The sequence below is a fragment of the Diospyros lotus genome, chromosome 3 (genome assembly GCF_014633365.1).
Source record: "Diospyros lotus cultivar Yz01 chromosome 3, ASM1463336v1, whole genome shotgun sequence".
NCBI lineage: Eukaryota > Viridiplantae > Streptophyta > Magnoliopsida > Ericales > Ebenaceae > Diospyros > Diospyros lotus.
In genome coordinates, this window is record NC_068340.1 from 39,326,142 (window position 1) to 39,345,768 (window position 19,627).

Below are 19,627 nucleotides of genomic sequence, written 5' to 3' on the forward strand. Positions count from 1 at the left end.
TCTCTCTCAGCCTGGCAAAAACTTATGGACATCTTTTTAATTAGGTACGATATGAATTAAAGGGTGTTACAGAAGATAAAACTTACCTACGTATGGTAAAATGAAATTTATGTAACTAATCTTCACATAATGAGATAACAGCTTACAAACAAAGTTTCACGCTATATATAGATTCCAACAATACATTATGCAAACCAGGCATTGTTTGTTCTACTTGTACCTAATGGTTTGAAGATCCAAAGTAACAGGAAAAAGAAGCGACTTTATGTAGCCTATTATTTTTACATAATGAGATGAAGACCGATATGTTATTATCGTATAAACTTTCGATAATTTAATATCTGCTATCAAAATAAAGAAAGTTTTACTCCTACGTATAGCTTCCAACGCAAACCATGCATCATTCTATCCATACCTAATGGTCTAAAGATCCATAGTAGTGCTAGCAGGAATACCACACAATTCTACACGAGATTCAGCAAATCAAAGGATCAAACATCAAGTTCGTTGCAGGGATGGCGGGGCCTGAGGTTGCTCACTTGCAGCAGCCCTTGGGGATCAGGACGACTCATGGACCGGAGTATGACCCCCTGCACTATTTCTTCCTTGTTCTTCCTGCGCCACTTTTTCCATAGTCTTTTTCCCCACGTCGCCTGCAGCCTTGGTGACCCTACTGAAAGCGCCGGTGACCCATGAAGCCCCGGTCAAGACATACCGGTTCTTCATGACGGTAGATCCGGCAGTACTGACCGTCTGCTCGGCAGCTGAGAAAGCAGACTTGGTCTTTTCAGAAACTTGGAACTTCTGGTCCATTTCCTTCATTTTGTCATTCACCATGGTGGTGCCCATGGTGATCTTCTCGCTAAGACCAACCTTCTGGTCCAGAGAGGCAACTTTGGCTGAAGCAGTGGAAGTAAACCGATGCTTCTCATCAAAAGCCTTAGCTTTGCCAAGTGCATCTTTGCCCAAAACGAAGCCTTTGGCCAGCATGCCAGTGACAACGTCTTCAGCCTTTTGGACAGAAGACCCGATAGCGCCAGTATTTGTGCTCTCTGCCGCCTAGACAAATTGAAAATTTTGGTCATGCAAAAGGTTATGCGCCTAGCATGTAAAATTAGAGAAAAATGGACAAGATCATACAGTTGGTGTTGCTGAAGCAGAAGGCGGCAACTTGTACTCCGGCGCAAGAGTTATGGAAACAGACTGATCAACTATTGTTGCTCCCTAAACGACATCATTATATCATCTATGGTAAGAACTTCAAAATGCATAATAAACATAAGTTCATGCAAAATCACAACTAAGCGACAACTAGTTAAAATACACCAAGACAATGATGACCAGCATGTTAAAACTTTCTTCCATCCATTGCAACAATACTGAATCTAAACACAAGAGTGATTGCAGGAAACTTATTGGCCCCAAAATCTGAACAGTTGAGTTGATATCTTATCAAATGTGAATGGCTCAAATAAATTCTAGATTGATATACATAAAAAGCAGTGACAGTGGGGTATAAATCAATAACCTTTTTCAACGATGTTTGTCATTCAGAACAGAGAGATAAGAAGAAGGATGCTGTTATTGGAGCCTTTAACGATGATGCCTTTGTTAGTTGTCATCAGATCCCCCAGACTAGGGCTCTAGCGACACAGGCGAGAGAGAGAGAGAGAGAACATTTGTGCTCTCTGCAGGACTCAAATTTGCAACCACAGACTTGAGAAAACTATTTCAACACAAAGAACAAACCAGTTTGGTATCTTCATTTTTTAAGGGGAAAAAAAGTGAAAATATGTTTCAATTATTTGAAAACAAAAACACCCAGTCAAATAGCATTTTTGTTTTTCAAATTTTAAAAACATAGACAAAATTCAAAAAACAACAGATTTCAAACAGGAGTTCTTTACAAAATTAAGATTCTTCACAAAATAAAAATCCAAACTAAAACTCTTCTCTGATGTCACAGGTCATGTCACACAATGAAGTGGGAGAACCTAGGGGAGAGCCACTTGACTGGCTAACAGTTCTCTGGGACTGCTGACTCAGCCAGCAGCTTTTCCTTTACTTCCTGGGTTGTGTGTCCTATGACACGGTGGGAGGAGCTTTAGTTGGGAAGTAGTTTTGGGAGAGTTTTAGTTTGGAATTTTTTTTTGTGAAGAGTTTTAATTTTATACACTCTTTCAAACAAGCCTTAACTAATTTATAAACAGAGTAATGCCTTTAAGGGGCAACGCTGTATAAATGAAGCAAGTCCACACTGTCCCAAACAAAACTCTTTAGTTGCAAAAAATAATTTCTAGTTTTCTATCTCTTGTTTTCATTTCATATCCACCTTTTTTCTCACGAGAAATTAAAAAAAAAAACATTTAACTGTTAAATATAGAAACTGATATTTTAACAATAATAATTTAATATTAATATTATAGTTTATTAAAGTAGTGCATCATTAGATTGATAAGATCAATATTACCAATACAATACTGATGGTATTGCAAACATTATAACACTAATGATAATAATTATGAATTTTTTCCTGCAATTTTAGAAATTTTATAATACTAATATTGTTGATATTTTAATATTGTATTCATTATTATAAATCAATTTTAAAATTCATATTTTTACTATTTATTTGATATTGATATAAATAGAATTATATTGATTTTAGTTGGACTGGAAACTCAATAGAAAACATTGGCTACATGAATTTAACTTGTCCCACTATATAAAACATTTGAAAATAAAACAATATAAAATATGACAACATATCAAATTTTTATCCCACTATTTGCGTTGGCTACATGAATTTAACTTGTCAGTCATTTGACTCATTTCTATATGCAATCTTATCTTTTGTAACACCCTTATAACTCACATCACATTTAAGTGTCTCCTACTAAGTTTTTCTTAGTCTTTCTCTAGATACTTATTCCATTCCATCCACTCTCCTTATATAAGCCTCTATTGGTCTTTCTTCTCACATGGCCAAACCATCTTATGTCTCATGCATTTTATTATGTTTAGTAAGAGACACTCAGATCTTATTATTAATAACTTCATTTCTAATTATATCTTTTCTTGAACATAAACTCACAAGTTGACGAAAACAAGACCATGGAAAAAGGGGGAAAAAATAGTTCCCTTCAAAACAGCCAGAGAATTGCATGACCTGTTCCATGCTTGACTTGAAAATCAGCCAAGTTGAAAGGATTACTACAACAAAAATCTCATATATGGGTACAAAAGATTCCCAAAAAATAAAAATATTATATAAAATTTTAAAATTTATGTCCTAAAATAAAGTATCCTAATACAGTGATTACAACTTGGTGGAAGATCTTGTGCTTTAAGGAAGAAAGTAATTAAATTTGAGAAGGAACTGAATGCCCAAAGATAATGCTGTAATGTGGAAACCTTCTTAAAGATTCACCATCTTTTTAAGGATAGGCTATAGAAAACAATGTGAAAGTACTGACAGGAATTTTGATCGTGGAGTCATCTACGGAAGTATCCCTGATCTTTGTACAAAAGTAAACATTTTCCAACTAATTTCCTTATAAGAATCAACTAACTTACAAAAAGGAAGAAGAAGATAACTCTAAAGGTATATGTACCGTAAGAAGAACTGCAGTCTCTGCACCCTGTGGATCCTTGAAGATAACATATGCAGTCTGACACCGCTCATTCTCACTGCAAGAAATAATATATGATAAAAAAGTTACTTGCCATAGAACTGTAATAGAACCTTATTATCCACAGGATTCAATATTATTCAACCATGCTGCCAAGAAGAAAGAAGGAAGAGAAAAGAGAGAGGACTACTGGAAGAGACAAATTGATGATTGCCATGTGTAAAAACTATTGCCTAATAAATCCAGATGGTCAGTTGTTTCTTACAAATTCAAAAAAACAAAATGAAAGAAAACTCACAAGGAAGGAAAAAAGAATATTTAACAGGCTAACCTATTCATTTCCACATGTTCGATTTCACCAGAAAAGGAAAAGAATTCCTTTATATCCTGCTCAGTCGCGCCTAAGGAGAGATTGCCAACTTTCACAGTTCTTACCTGCAATGATAACAAATAAAAGCAGGAGCACAGACAATAGGTATCAATTACTTTAATGATGTGTGTTGTTGCAGAAAGTAATTTATACTTAATTTTTGAAGTTATAAGTCACCATAATCTGCATATTATTCTTCATGCTTATGTTCATGTTCAATAAATGCATTAATCCAAAGACCAAACCATGGTAAAACAGCCTATGAAACCAAATGATAGATGAAATACGGTTCACAGTGAACCAATACAAATATACAACATGATTAAGATTTCTCCCATCCTTAAGATATCAACATGACATTGAATTGTGTTTTCCTAGAAGCAAGAACTCTCTATTGTTATAGAAATTCTGAAAAAACTAAATACCAATCTTAAAAGGTATGCTGAAATATGGAACACCTTCACTTCTGAAGTGGCCCAATTATATGGATAACCTGTAATTTAAGTCAAACATGGAGGAAAACCCTTCCAGAAACCCTATTTGCATGAAAGTTGCAAATGAGTTGAACTGAATTGATGGCTTATGAACATTATTCTTTTCCTCATAGTGTATGCAAGTTGATGGTATGGCAGGTCAAGCAATCTCAACATAGACTCCAGGAAGATAGAGGGCCTTTACTATACTCAGTCTCACACGGAGACACGAATACAGCACAAAGAAGAGGAAGAAAACCATGCAACACTCAAAGTGGCCCTCATGGAGATTACTGCTTTTCATTTGTTAGGAAGGCACTAGCACAGGCAAAGATGGTAAAAAGTTTTACTGCTTGAAAGAGGGTAAAACAAGCCAAAAGCTTGCAAAGCCCCATGAATAGGCTGGCAATTTGCAATCTTGCTGGCTTTAGCGAAATCCAAAATTAATTGAATTCACAAATACAAAATAATATACATTTTACACCTCCACGAACCCATATTTTTATTTCAACTTATCTATCATCCATCTGTAATATTATTAAAAGCAAGGTGTCCAATTTGGGGAAGCCCTTTTGGTGAAGTCATGTCAAACTGTTAATTGCCGAAAAAAAACTCACATCATAACTAACTGAAGATCTCTTGTTGTTTAGTATTCATAAAGGAAAATGGGTCATCAGATCAAGTCTCCTAATTTGGGGCACACCCTATTTAATAGCTGCTGATAGTTTCTCCATTCACAAAGACTTCCCAAGTTGTCATCTGTTTTCCATTGTTAAGTACACTTAGCAAACCATAGCTTCTTCAAATGGTAACATATGTGAAAATGTAATTCAGATTTTCTGGAAAAATTGCATTGGAAACCTTTACCGGCTCAAGGGTTGCTAAAGAACATGTCTACACTCTTTTTCCCCCCGTTAAGAGACTTCCCAGTAATCTGTTTTTTTCATATTGCTTTTACAGATAATTGCTTGTAAGCCGTAATGGACAACACAGCAGGTGTAACATGTGTTATAGCTATGTAAAGGCTTTGTACAGGTAATAAAGACGTAAAATGTATCCTTTTATAACCTTATCCCTCTGGAGGGAACAGAAACCCAATTTTCCATTACATAATAGCCAATACCAATAGATAACATTGTTATCTGATATCCCGTTGGGAAAGCAGCAGAATAATAATAAAAATACTAGGGTGTGCAGGGCAATATGCGCTACTGTGACAATTGACCACATATAGACCTAACAAGGATGAATTTTTATTCAGTGCCTAATCTTGGAAGGAAGAGTCAGCAATAACTATTATTAAGACTGGCACTAGATCAACATAGATACTTGATATGAACACTGTGTTAGATTTCTTTATTTGTTTATTTACTTATTTTTTTCCAATAGTTTGATGATGTCTTTGGCATGGTTACCAATCATACAGAATGAGTACGCCTACCTAATACAATATTTTTTTTTTTAATGGCGGACGGCTCAAATTGGTCACAACCCCATGTCCGTAGAAACTGTTCTTATAATCCCCACATGATTCAGAAATGAATTCCTAAAAACATATTAGAACCCAAGCACGAAAGAAAGCACAAACATGTTGTGCCTTGGATACGTTTGTGCCAGTTAGACAAGAATCCCTAATCAAGATGGAATATAGATGGATGGCCAGTAACGAACACTGATAGCAAGAGGGGTAAAATTAATTAAATCTAAGATGCATAAAAACAAAGAACTACAACCAGAATTTCCTTTCCTTTTCAGAACCAATATGAAACAGCTACAACACAGGAACGAGTAGAACGCATAAACAAGCTGTTAGGATACATTTGTACTAGATTAGGGCTTGTAATGTGAGGGAAATGTCATGTTGTAATTTCTGGATCTGTTCTTCTAGAAAGGGTTTTGTTGCCATTTTTTAGGACTGACCGAGGTTGTTGTAACTGCCATTTTGGGCAGTCGGTCAGAGGGTTTCTCTCGCCCCCTATAGCTTATAAATAGGGGCCGAGAGGTAGGCTTTGGTGTGTGCTTTCAGTTGTGATTTTACAATCTGTCTTGGGCGAATATGTGCAGTGAGAAGGAGTGTATATATTTCTTGTTTACAACCCTATATAGCTTTCAGGTTTATGGGCTAGGTGAGAGTTGGGTTATGTGGCACATGTAATCGTGTATTGGTATGCAAGATAGTGGAGAAAGCAAGGGCAAAGCCAATCTGGATGTAGGTCATCATTGAGACCAAACCAGGATAAACTTGTGTGTTTGTTTGCTGTTCTTGATTAGTTTTTTTGATTGGTTTCTGTTTTCAATTCGTTGCGGATTAGAGAGAGATCGCTTGGTGTGTTTGAGTGATTGAGTGATCATAGATAAGGGTGAGATCTAGGTTAACACAAGCTAGCAGTTGATGATACTATACTAACTAAGATAAAATATATATATATATATATGTTAGGAATCTTAGGGTAAGAGCGCGAATCAAGTAGATCTTATCCAAAAGCGAGAATCACAACATAGGCGCAATTCCAAGAAAGATTTGCTCCTTTGTGCAGCAAAATCCAGTAGTAACAAAACATAATCAAACTAAATGCTCTTTCGACAAATAAATACATGTGCATATGTTTCATTCTTCCGCTATATATATATATATATATATTCATATGTTTCGATTTTGCAGTCAAAGAACACAAACAAGAACAAGAAGAAGGAGAGAATTGGAAACAAAGAAGCGGAAGTAGATCGAATCTGAACGTACTAACCGACATCGGAAATGCTCGCCGGTAGACCAATCCAGAGAACGAAAGTTGTAGCTTCGAAGCGAATGGAGAGAATTTCAACCTTAGGGGAAGAGACCTTGTCTAACGGTTGTTCTTAAACTTGTCTTCTTCTTCTTTTAATATATATACATATATTTTATTTTTTTACATTTAAATACTTTTATTAATAAATAATAAATACATCCTAATTATATTTAAATTTTATCTTCTTGGACTCTGTAAGAGCACAAGACTTTGATATTTAACTTATATATCGAAAAGTTAAATGATGCATTTAAATATTTTTCATTATTAAAGATTTTAAAACGAGTTACAAATAAATGAACAAATTGAGAGAATAATAATGTACTTTCTAATTATGGGATTAGTCTCCTTCAAAATTTTTAATTTCAAAATTATCTATTATTCTAGATAGAAGTGACTAAATAGTCAATTTAATTATAGAATCGACAAAAATTTACTAATCAATTAAATTTAATAGAAGAGTAAAATCGAATCAAATCGATCGATTAGTCAAAAAAAAATTAAACTCAAATTATATAAATCGAATTGAAAAAATCAAACTAAATAAACACATAAAAATTAAAATTAAAATAATTAATAAAAATAATAAAAAATAATATTTTATAAATATCAAAATAACATCATTTTAAAATTCATTTGGTTCAGTTAATTTAATTATTTTAATTTAAAAAATTAAATAAAAAACTAAAATTTAAAAAAAAAATAACCGAATCAATACTTTAAAAAAAAGGGACCGTACGGATAGAAGTTTTACTCTTCCCTAATTGTAGATATTTTCAGAGCATTTTGATCTTAAAATTTTATCGGATCTCGATCTTGTCTATATGATTAATTAATAATATATTTTTTATAGTCCCCGTGAAAGTAGATGGAGTCGGTGCCCAAAATAGGAAAAGACGACGAAGGTCACTGTTTGTCCACACTCAAAAGGCTAACAAATAACTTTGATAAGACAATTATAAAATTATTTTTTTCCACACAATTAAAAGAATTGGACAATATTTACTTACAATTATGATAATTTCTTCACCCTCTGTTCTTAGATGTGAGTGGTTGAATAGCGATGAAAAGTTACAGTTTATAGGTTTTTGTTATATATTGTTACCCTTCAATTCATAAAATGAATAGTGTATAATGTTTAAGGATATCAATATTTTTTATATAATGTGTGTTTTATAATATGAATAGTGTTGTTTTTTTTCAGCCCTAATGATTGTTAAAAGAGGGAGATTCCATGACGTCAGAAATGATTTTGGTGTCGGGAGTGAAAGGTGACGAAACCTGCAAAATATTTTAAGGGTGCGTTTAGGGGGTGAAAAACGTTTAGGGGGTGAAAAACGAGGGTGTAATTCATTTTTTATTAAAATTTTAAAAAAATTCATCAAACAATTTTTTTTTTTTCATGAAATTCGGATATTATTTTAATTCAAAAGATAAAAATTTTCCTTGAAATCAAAGAATTGAAATTTCTAGGAGGTGGGGTAAGAATTAGAATTCCACCCCACTTTTCACCACTCAATCAAACATACCCTAATAGTGAAGTGAGTAAGGAATTGAGTTGGCGAAATGTCGATAAGTTAGAAAATAACATGCATTGCCATGTAAGCAGACTAACTCATATAGAAAAAGAATGAGTTTTTTGACATGTGAACAGGCCCCCTAGTGTTGCAGTGAGATGAAACGATATTTGGTACTGACGAGATTCTCTAACGAAGGTGTGGTGTCGAGAAAATCTTTATTAAATATTGATGAAACGTGTAGTGGGTGTAAGAATATTACAGATACAAAAATGATGATGATCACTGCTAAGAAGCATAGGGTTGAGATTGGGTTAGAAGGCTGATTGTGGGCCTCTATCGGGCTTGACCCTGATTGGGGCAGTACGGCCCAAGTGTATTATAAAAGACGCATTATTATACTGTTATAATATGTAAAAAAAAGTCAATTCATGAAACTAATAACCTTTTATATGATATATCACACATTTTTCGTTTTACAATGTACTGGTGCCTTATTCTTAAGATAGCAGTGTACTGCTTGGTGCTAGTCATTAAGTAATTTTTTTCCCTAAATAATATAATCTTTTATTTTTTTCATAATTTACCTTTTATTTTCATGCATTTGATTGTTAGCATAGAATTTGAATGGAAATAAAATATTTTCTAAACAATTGATTTGCCTAGAATTAAATTACAGGAAAAAAGTCAATTAAAAATATTTGAGTTGGCTTAAATTTCTAGTTAGAAATTATTAAATTTTTTTAATTTTGGTGTTTACTTTTTTATATATATACATATATATATATGTATATATATGAAATTATGGTTACAAATAGGACAGTCATGAGGAAGAAGACGAAAGGGAAAGGCTGTCATCACTGCCATCGCTGTCGTCATTGGCCGAGCCTTCCCAATCGCCATCGTCGTCACTAACCTTGCTTCATCGCTATCGCTGCTAAGCTTCCCCCATCGCCATCGCTGTCGAGCTTCTCCTGTCAACATCATCGTCACTGGCCGAACTTTCCCCTTCGCCAACATTGCTGGGCTTCTCCTGTCGTCATCGCCTCACTGGCTGAGCTTCCCCTGCCTCTCGTTCGATCGCCCTCTTTCTCGCTCAAGATTTTAGTTGAGTTGATTTTCCATTTCTCTGGAAAATCAATTCCAGCCCCCTAGGAAAATGTTTTCCAGTAAAAGTGGTAAATGGGCATCACGAGTCTAAAAGTGGAAAAATAAATTACTTAAAAATTTTGGCCAATTAAACACCTCAAAAGCTAGAATTTGGGTAAAAAATAACCATTTTCTACGGAAAAAAGTGTGTAATCAAACACACCTTAGTGTAAGCAAAAATCAAAACTCTAAACCCTTCGTTGATCTTAAAACTGTTGAAAAAAATGGAAATGTTGACTATCTTGTTTTAGTAAAATTGTCATTTTATTTAGATTATATAATATATATGTTTATGTTAGGTTATAGTATTTTTATTAAAAAGGATATTATATTTAATATATTCTATAATTTATACTATTTATTTTTATAAATTCAAAATGGTACTTTGGTATTGCCGGATACCAATATTATACCGTATCAATAGCAAATTTGTATCTTATTCGATACAATAGTAATAGCTATGCCCTTAATGCCATGTTTGACAAAAATGTAAAGTAGAGAATAAAATATGATAAAATGAAACGTAAAATAAAGAGAGTAACATAAAAAATATATATAATTTACCCTTTTACTTTTAAAATAAATAAGTACAAAAATAATAAGGGTGTGTTTGATAGAGGTGAAATTCATTTTTCACTTAAATTTCAAAAAGTTTTATCAAATAGTTTTTTCTTTTCATGGAATTTGAATTCCATTTTAATTTAAAAAATAGAGATTTTCAAATTAAGGAATTAGAATTCTTAGGGAGTGGGGTGAGAATTAAAATTTCATCCCACTTTTCATCCTCCAATTAAACATACCCTAAAGATAAATTAATAAAAATATTTATTAGTATATTTCTTTCTTCCTTTTCCTCATACCTTAAAAATAGGGATATAAAAAAAATAAAAATATAAAATAAGATGAAAGGATACTATATATTTTTTCCTTTTATTAGAGATGTTTATTTGATCCAGACGATACCAGTCTCGCCCTAGATCAAACCAAACTAGAATTGGGATTTCTAAAATTCCCATACCAAAGGCCAAGCCAATTAAGGTTGAGATCGAATCAAACAGATTTTAAATTTTTTATTTTTAATATTGTTGTGTAATAAAAAAAGGACTATTAAAAACTCAAGAATCCTAAATATATTTTTGGGTTAAAAGGCATAAATTTTTCATGCGCGGAGGGTCCCACACAAATTAGATAACTTCAACATTTAAAAATATCTCTAAATATTCTAAGAAAATGATAGATAATTATCCATAAAAAATTTTAATTCTAAAATAATTTTGTAATATTAGGATAAACGTCATTCATAACAATCTTAATCTCAATTAGACTAGAATTAATCAAGGTAAATATCATCTGTAAGAAATAGATGTCATCTATAATGATCCTAATCCCAGACAAACTATGGATAATCAAGATAATCATTATCTACAATAATTATATTATTTTATAAATAAGCAGTCATTTATTCTTGAAAATGTATGATGTCTTTGATAGTGGTTTTAATACAGTTTCTTTCATCATCTTCTATGTCTGACTTAAGTATCGAAGTATTTGCGCGGAAACCTTATCGCGCCTTTTGATTATTTTCTTATTTTTGTAGATTCAGCTCACTTAACAAATATATTTTCATTCAAATAAATTTATTGTTGTAATTAGACAATAACAAATATAAAATTTTAAAAATATGTATATATTTAAAATTTAAAATTTTAATATATATTGTTAATAAATCATAATAATACATTAATTATAATCATTTTTCAATGTTAGATTAGTTTTGAACGGAAAATCGATTACACCTTATAGGTAAATTGAGAACAAACTAAGCTTGGACTAATTCATAGTAATTTTTTAAATGAAATTGAAATTTAAACATTTTTACTTTTTATCTATGATACATAAAAACGTCTTGAGGGTGTTTTTTTCAATGTTTTTAAAATATTTTATGTACCGAAACACTAAGAAACAATACAAAAATTTTCTTGATTATTTTTGTAATTTTGAAAACGTTTAGAGATCATTTGGTAATATTAAAAAAGTTAGAGTGGGAATTAATTTAAAATATTTAATTAATAAATTATAGTTCATCAATAATAGAATTTATATTTATGTTTTAAAAATAAATTATGAAATTTATGTTTATTTTTAAATTAAATAACAAATTTTATATTAAAAATTATATTTACAAAAATAAATTTATATGTTTAAATCTACGCATTTTCTAGTATTTTTATTTTTGATTTTTTTTAAAAAATTATTTGTATATTATATTCGTTTTTTTGGGGCGTAACCTTAACTTTTTTATTATGAAATGTTCATCCAATCAGAATGCAAATAGAATCACTTTTCTCTTCTCCCTCGCCGTACCTCGCATCCAAACACAGGCTAAGAGTCCGTGGGAAACGACCACGCCGCGGTGCCGCACCTTCCTGCCCATTTTCCCGTACCATAGACGCTACCCACCTACCTGACCTCACGTTTTATTAGTTGGAGTTGAATTGAATTTCGATTCTGATTGAAAGAAAGCTACCAGATAGATACCTTCCCCTGTATTTTCTCCGCCAAGGTGTGACGATACCTTCATCTTCATCTTCATCTGTGTTCACCATTTCACGGTTGATTCTACACATCATATTGTGTTTTCCTGTGCGTTGAATCACCGAGTCCAATTGTATCGCAGTAAGGAGAGGATGAGCTTTGAAGATCTTGAATCGGGACGGTCTTTGACCGGAAGGCAACACCAGCGGAGACTTGAAGACGCTTCTTCTTCACAGGCCGTTGCTGCCGGCGTCTTTCAGATCAACACCGCCGTTAACTCCTTCCAGCGCCTCGTTAACTCCCTCGGAACCCCCAAGGACACTCTCGAACTCCGTCAGAAGCTGTCGGTCCTCTTTTCTCTCTTGTTTCTCGCATTTTTTGTTTTTTTTTTGTTTTTTGTTTTTTCTATCGAAAGAGGAAAACCTGAAGTTCGCCTTGTTCAGTGCTGCTTTATATTTGGATATTCATCCTGTCAATTTTCGTCTGGTTATTTCTCCTGGTTCAAGTATGAATCCGCCTTTTTGTCGTCTGTAGAATTGCCTCATCATCATCCGTCTTTCTTGATTTTCTGATTTCTGGTTCTAATTGCGCTGGATTGAATTTATTGGCAGCCACAAGTCCAGGCAACACATTGGTCAACTGGTTAAAGAGACGTCGGCTAAGCTTAGACAAGCTAGTGAAACAGATCATCACACCGAAATTAGTGTGCGTATCATATTCAACTGGCAATCTGAATCGCTATCTCTTGTTACGGACTGTTACCTTCTTCTCTTTTCCATATCCTCTTAGATTAACTTGTTACCACTTCGTTATCAAAGCTTCAGGATAAAGTTGTTTTAATAGGTCTTGATCTTTTTCCATTCAACTGCAGGCTAGCCAAAAGATTGCCGATGCTAAGCTGGCAAAAGATTTTCAGTCAGTTCTTAGAGAATTTCAGAAGGCTCAACGGCTTGCAGCTGAGAGGGAGACTGTGTACGCTCCTTTTGTTCCCAAAGAAGTTCTTTCACCCAGGTATCTTGGCTACAGTCCTCAACTACTTGGGTGTAATTAGACATGTTTGCTTCTTGAATGGAATGACTTTGAAGACGGACTTCTACATCCTGTCTTACTATAAAATTACGGTCCATAAGGAGAATTATAAGAAGCAAAAAAAATTAAATTATTGGTTAGGATCAAATTGGACTATATGTATTCAGGTTTTCTGGTTTTGGTAGAGTTTTATTATGTAATTATTAAGGTTTAACTGTTTATTTGGTCTGTTGTACTTTTTTTCATATAACTTTACAGATCAGAGTATTTGGGTACTACATTTCAAGACACAGGTTGTAGGTTCATTCGTTCCTCATTTTACAGGGCAAGTTATGTTATAAGCTTCAATGTACGAGTTTATATGTGATCTAGTTGAGCGTTAGAAGTAACAAGTTTTAGTTTCTGAAATTGAAGTCATAACTTTTCAAGATCCAGTAATACTCGGGGGTCTATATGAAGCCATGCCATAATTTTAGCTCAGTGGAGAATCTGTTTCGGATAATCTTTAATCTTCTCTTAGATTATGTGATGCAATTTTAGCCCCAATTACCATGCCAATGGACTCTAGATGTCTAGTTCTGGAATTGTCTTTTTTCTTGGATACAGAGATAGCATATCAAGAAACCCAAAGATATGCTGAGATTATTATCCAAGGATACCGACTTTCTTTCCTCACCCTGTGGCTATTCTTTCACTATCCATTGGAATCTTAAAGGTGATGTTTAGTTCTGGTCCTAAAACAAAAATTTTGATAATGCAACGGAATAGGATTTAGGAAGTCACTTTACCACCAGTAGGATTTAGGAGTCTACAAAATTTTAGTTTCAGGTTTCAGTTTCAGTTCAGGCTCAACACCAGTAGGAGAATACACTTCTCCTACATTAATCAGTGTCTTTCGTACAAGTTATAATTTTATTTGATGGAAAATTCAGGCAAACATAGAGATTTTGGGAACTAATTGAAGATTTTAAGTTTTGATTGGATGTTGAGAAAGACAAGAATATGGACAGTGTTTTTTCTGTCCCTGCTTAAGTTGCCAGTTTTCAGAGTTATGTACATTGAGATGAGTTTGCCAATGTATCTTTTTTTGCCCTTTTTCCATTCTTTATATAGTATTGGCTGAAATTTGACAACAATTTTGTGCTATTCCTAGCCGAGTTGTAAATGTATATTTGTGGCTTGACAAAAGTTATAACGATCTTGATGGTACAATTGGTTTGTGTCTCACATATATTTTTCTGTGATTTGGCATTGAATGTTTCACTAACATCCTTGATCTTCTGCAGGGTAGATTCATCCAACAGTCTTGAACGGTCGTCCAACAGTCCTGACCAGTTTTCTCTTCTTGTTGAATCTAAAAGGTGAGTTACTTGTTTAAACTTGAGTTGCGAAAGTTTATGGGCTTGTCTTTATGGCCAGTATGGAAACAGCTATATTGGTTGATTTGCTGTAAATAAATGACGATTTATATTTGGTAATATTGTTATATTTAGACATGATTGCCCGTCCAATTTACGGGCTAGACTTGATAATTAGATAATTATTTGCAAAAATTTTTATTCTTTCTCTCATGCTCCTTAATAATTATAAGCATGTTGTCTACAACTTTGTGTGTGTGTTTTGGGGGGCGGGGGGGCAGTGATGGGGCTTCATTATTGGTATGATAAACTGCTGAAGGGTTGACAAATTTATCGATTACTATATATGATTATTCTGTTTTTGCCTTTTTGTTGTTATAACAAAAAGCCCTTGTGAGAATGCAATTATCAGTTCAAATTCAGTTGTCGAGGAACAGGGGCCTGCCTGATATTACAATTACATTTGCTAATTGCAAGTGCTTTGTCATGGGTGTCCTGAAATTTGAATTGGCAATTCACGGCTCACGTAATGTAATTTAATGCAGACAGGAAGTGGTGGTGTTGGAAAATGAGATAGTGTTCAATGATGCCATCATTGAAGAAAGGGAGCAAGGTATCAAAGAAATTCAGCATCAGATTGGTGAGGTGAACGAGATTTTCAAGGATCTTGCCGTGCTGGTTCACGAACAAGGAGTCGTGATTGGTTCGATATCTTCTGATTTGTTCTTCGTATTTCTTTTTAGTCTTTAAAATTCTTCATTTAGTACGTTCCATGAAGCTCTCTGATTAGTTTTACAAGATAATTAAATCTTCCTTCAGATGACATTAGCTCGAACATTCAGCGCTCTGCTGCTAGAACTACCGAAGCTACTTCTCAACTGGCAAAAGCATCCAAGAGTCAAAGATCGAATTCATCTCTGGTATATTTTTCTTTTTAATTTTGTTTGTGATATCTCGATCCCTTTTAGATTTACACAAAAATTTTGGCTGTAAATAACATCCACTACAAATATTTGGTTTATGCAGGCTTGTCTACTGTTGGTAATCTTTGGGGTCATTCTGATTATTGTGGTGATAATAGTGGTAGCATGACCAGACCAGCATAAAGCCAGTTCTTTGGTGAAGCAACTCCCTCAAATGAGTTGGGTCTGTCATCTGATGTATGCTAATCTTCATCTATTTGTTATATATATATATGTAAAAACAGATCCCCCTCTTTGCAGATTTATGGCCAGCAGACTTGATACAAATGTTTTGTTCTTATATTTGTTTCCTTGAACAAAGCCAATGTAAACTTGAGGAATCACAGTCCTAAACGGGTAATATGTACAGACCTACCAAATGTTTTGTTCTTAGGAGGCACGAACCCCAAACTCGTTCCAACACATTAAATCCAATTCCTTTTAGTGTTCAACATAGTAATATGTACAGACCTACCAATCTTCCCATAATAGAAGTCAAATGGCCGTAGTCTAGCGGTGTCAAGTGTGGCCCATCATTTTGTCAATTTCCTAGTAAGCTCAAAGCCTATGGAGCAGGGAAAATATTTAGGTACACAGGGCACATGGCCCACTCATTCCCCAATTCAATAATTTTAAATTTGGCTAATTTTTATTTTATTTTCTTATTTTTGTGTTTGACCAGATCTACTTAACACAATCTGAGCCATCCAATGTAGGGCCATTACCCGAGCTAGCAGTCGTTTTGCATGCACAATTAATATATGTTTCTAATGTTAATGTATCCATTTGAATCATAATGTATTAATATGTATCAGTTCAATGTATGAAACATGTTATGCTTCATGAACCATTTTATACGTAATAATCCAACACCATTAACATTAAATAAAAGGAAAGAAAAGAGTTTTTTTTTTTCTTTTGGTTTTATTATTTGAACAAAATAGTTTAATTTCCGTTTAATATCCTCCAACTGTTGTCATCACCACTGGACAGTATTTCAGCGCAAACCCTAACCGCGTTGCAAAGAACTTCAAATTGGTCTTTGTTTCTCTTGACGCGATCATAATCGCCCTGGAAGCTCTCGCCGCTGCGCCAGCAGCTGCGGGCTTTTTTCGCGGCGTCGTTCACCTGAACCGCCAGTTGCCGGTAGTCGCCATCTCCGAGCAGTCTCCTGCTCTGGTCGAGGTCTCTCAATATGGCGGTTCCGTAACACGAGGGCCATTCCGGATAGGCTGGATAGCCGTAATTGTTGTTACCGATTTCGCTCGCCTTCTGGTACGCCAAGTCGATCGCGGCGTTGGCAATGCTCCTGCTGTCGCCGTCGGAATTGCCCGTGTTGGGGTTCAGCAGGCGCATGCAGAGGACGGAGTCGGTGGTCTGGGAGCATACGCGCCGGAGGTTGGCGCGCCGGCCGGCCCATGAGGGGCCGACGAGCATGGAAAGCAGTGCGAGAGAAAGGAGCTTGGAGTAGTAGCTGCTGAAAGTGAAAGATGCTGCCATTTTCGATTGATTGATTGGGTTTTGGTTGGTTGGCTCAGTTGTTGTGTCTCTTCAAGCTGGGAGCAGTTTTCTTATATAGTGGTTGAACTCGGAAGGGATTTGTGAAAGAAGTAAATGCTAATGCGCCTGTTTACAAAGAGGTATGTTTTAATGATCTGAAACGTACGTATGTTAGAGAAGGAAGACATAAACACATAATCAATGTTTATGCTGAAACCAAAGTTATAAAATTAATTTCATTCGTTTCCAATCCAAAGCCCAGCTCCCCCGAGGTGGGGGAACGGATAGAAAAATTAATTTAGCAATATTAACTAAGTTTCACAAATAATTTTTATAATGGCTACTCATCAAAATAATCCAACTCTCTTTGTAAATTTGTAATTTTATTCCTTTCTTTCTATTTTGATGATTAAATTCAAATTAACTATAATTTTATCTATCGATTAAGATAGAGTTTCTTTATTTTGATTTGTTATGATAATTATCATATAATAATAATATTTATATAAATAAATAAAATATATATATATAATTTATTATATTAATTAATTAATTTATTTATGTGTACACGTGAATTTCAAAAATATTATCTATGATATATGTCATGCCAACTTAACGTAAACATAAAATTGTACCTAATTTGTGTCAATTTAGACTTAAGTATCAAAATTAAAAGAATTTGATAAAATCATAAATTCAAGAAAATGAGTGGATTATTTTTATGATTATCCATTTTTTATAAATTAACATAATATACATAAATTTATAATAGTTAATAATTTTATTTAAACTTCATAATAGTGAATAGATTTATCATTAAGTTTAGAAAATGTTGATATATTGTCGGAGCCGACACGAACTAGTAGGGGGTGGGGGTTCACACTCGCTCTTTCATAGTTGTTCAACGCGAACAACATAACATTTTTGTAAATTTAGATAGGGTTATTACAAATTTAGGTAAAATAATTATAAATTTAGGTGAGTGGCATTAGTTTGTGAGAATTATTTGTAATTATAATAATGTTAACTATTTTTAGATAATAACGTGCATTATTTTATATTTTGTTTTTATATATGTATTTATTAATTTTAATAGTTGATGATAAATGCATATTTTGGCGCATTTAATCACAAATAAATGCACTTTACTTCAACGTAAATACATTTAAAGTGTGTTTGATTGCATATATTTTTCATGAAAAATACGTAATCATTACATATTTTCTATGGAAAACAATCAAACACTCTTAATTTTTCTATGGAAAAATATGTATGGTACAACCATTTAAAGCTTATTTCCATGGAATTCATTTTCCAAGAGGGTGAGATGGTTTTTGTTTTCTAGGTAATATTACCTAGAATTAAGTGTGTTTGATTGAATTATTTAGAATTTAATTCTAGGTAATATTACCTAGAAAACAAAAACCATCTCACCCTCTTGGAATATGAATTTATCTAAAAAAAATACTTAAATCAATTAGTCCATACCCTAGCCATAATCCAATTTATTTTTGAATCCTGGAAACAAAATAATCTCCAAAGAATTGAAATTTTGATTTATTTTTTCTCAATAAATATAATTTTTGATTGAATTTTCAAGCACACTATTCTTTGTATTTCTTGTTTTTGTCCTTAGTAATTACGATTTTTAATTAAATTTTCAAAAACTATATTTTATAATTCTAATTTCAAAAATTGAAATTTTCTTATTTTTTCTTTTTTGGGGTATTGATTACATTTTTTTCCACTATTTTTCCTTCTCAAATCATCAATTAGTGCTACTTTCCTCTCTTAAGGGTAAATTTGGTATTTTTATTTTTAATTGATTTATAATAATAATACGATACATAATTGTTTAAGATTAATTGTGATATTGCAGTTTTTTTTAAATATGTAAATTTAATTTTTAAAATAATATAAAAAATTATTTCAATACTTCCTTAGCTCTGTGCTCCTTCCTTCCTTTAGGGTATGTTTGGAAGGATGAAAAATAATAAAATAAAATAAAAAAATAGATTTTTTTTTGTTTGGCAGACATTATCATTACTTTTCATCCTATTATCTCCCAAACATAGAAAAAACAAATATTTAATTTCCTATCCTTCCTTTTCATTCCATAAATTTATAATTCATTTCATTCCATTCTATTACTGAAAATCTCTCCCAAACACAGCCTTAAGCCCCATCCGTCACTGCAATCTGGACAGCACTTTAGCGCAAACCTTTGCCGCGCTGCAAAGAACTTCAAATTCCTTGTACTCGAGGCTCCGCCCGCAGCGGCGAGCTTCTTCATCGGCGTGGTTCACCAGATCCGCC

The 19,627-nt window shown here is 33.3% G+C and overlaps 2 protein-coding genes across 2 annotated transcripts; one reads left to right on the forward strand and one right to left on the reverse strand.

The window, feature by feature from the left end:
• Positions 1 to 142: 142 nt before the first annotated feature.
• On the reverse strand, positions 143 to 7,333 carry LOC127798262 (binding partner of ACD11 1-like). The gene is made up of 5 exons (XM_052331713.1): positions 7,220 to 7,333; positions 3,964 to 4,067; positions 3,615 to 3,690; positions 1,141 to 1,224; positions 143 to 1,059 (listed from the first exon to the last, which is right to left on the reverse strand). Exons 1-5 carry the CDS (start codon positions 7,223 to 7,225, stop codon positions 559 to 561), a joined length of 771 nt encoding a protein of 256 aa, XP_052187673.1. The 5' UTR covers positions 7,226 to 7,333; the 3' UTR covers positions 143 to 558.
• Positions 7,334 to 12,279: 4,946 nt separating this feature from the next.
• Positions 12,280 to 16,263, forward strand: LOC127796778 (syntaxin-22-like). Its single transcript, XM_052329159.1, has 8 exons — positions 12,280 to 12,490; positions 12,605 to 12,805; positions 13,074 to 13,167; positions 13,334 to 13,473; positions 14,778 to 14,852; positions 15,395 to 15,552; positions 15,669 to 15,769; positions 15,876 to 16,263. The coding sequence occupies exons 2-8, from the start codon at positions 12,615 to 12,617 to the stop codon at positions 15,939 to 15,941; spliced, it is 825 nt and encodes a 274-aa protein (XP_052185119.1). The 5' UTR covers positions 12,280 to 12,490; positions 12,605 to 12,614; the 3' UTR covers positions 15,942 to 16,263.
• The last annotated feature ends 3,364 nt before the right edge of the window (positions 16,264 to 19,627 follow it).

What these genes read in the sequence shown, in the direction of transcription:
- LOC127798262 (XM_052331713.1), bottom strand. An exon ending in GAACATGTGGAAATGAATAG is followed by an intron (nt 3,691 to 3,963) that starts GTTAGCCTGTTA and finishes TATTTCTTGCAG; the next exon opens with TGAGAATGAGCGGTGTCAGA. An exon ending in AGACTGCAGTTCTTCTTACG is followed by an intron (nt 1,225 to 3,614) that starts GTACATATACCT and finishes GATGTCGTTTAG; the next exon opens with GGAGCAACAATAGTTGATCA.
- LOC127796778 (XM_052329159.1), top strand. Translation starts at nt 12,615, where the DNA reads ATGAGCTTTGAAGATCTTGAATCGGGACGGTCTTTGACCGGAAGGCAA. An exon ending in CTTCTTGTTGAATCTAAAAG is followed by an intron (nt 14,853 to 15,394) that starts GTGAGTTACTTG and finishes AATTTAATGCAG; the next exon opens with ACAGGAAGTGGTGGTGTTGG. An exon ending in CGAACAAGGAGTCGTGATTG is followed by an intron (nt 15,553 to 15,668) that starts GTTCGATATCTT and finishes ATCTTCCTTCAG; the next exon opens with ATGACATTAGCTCGAACATT.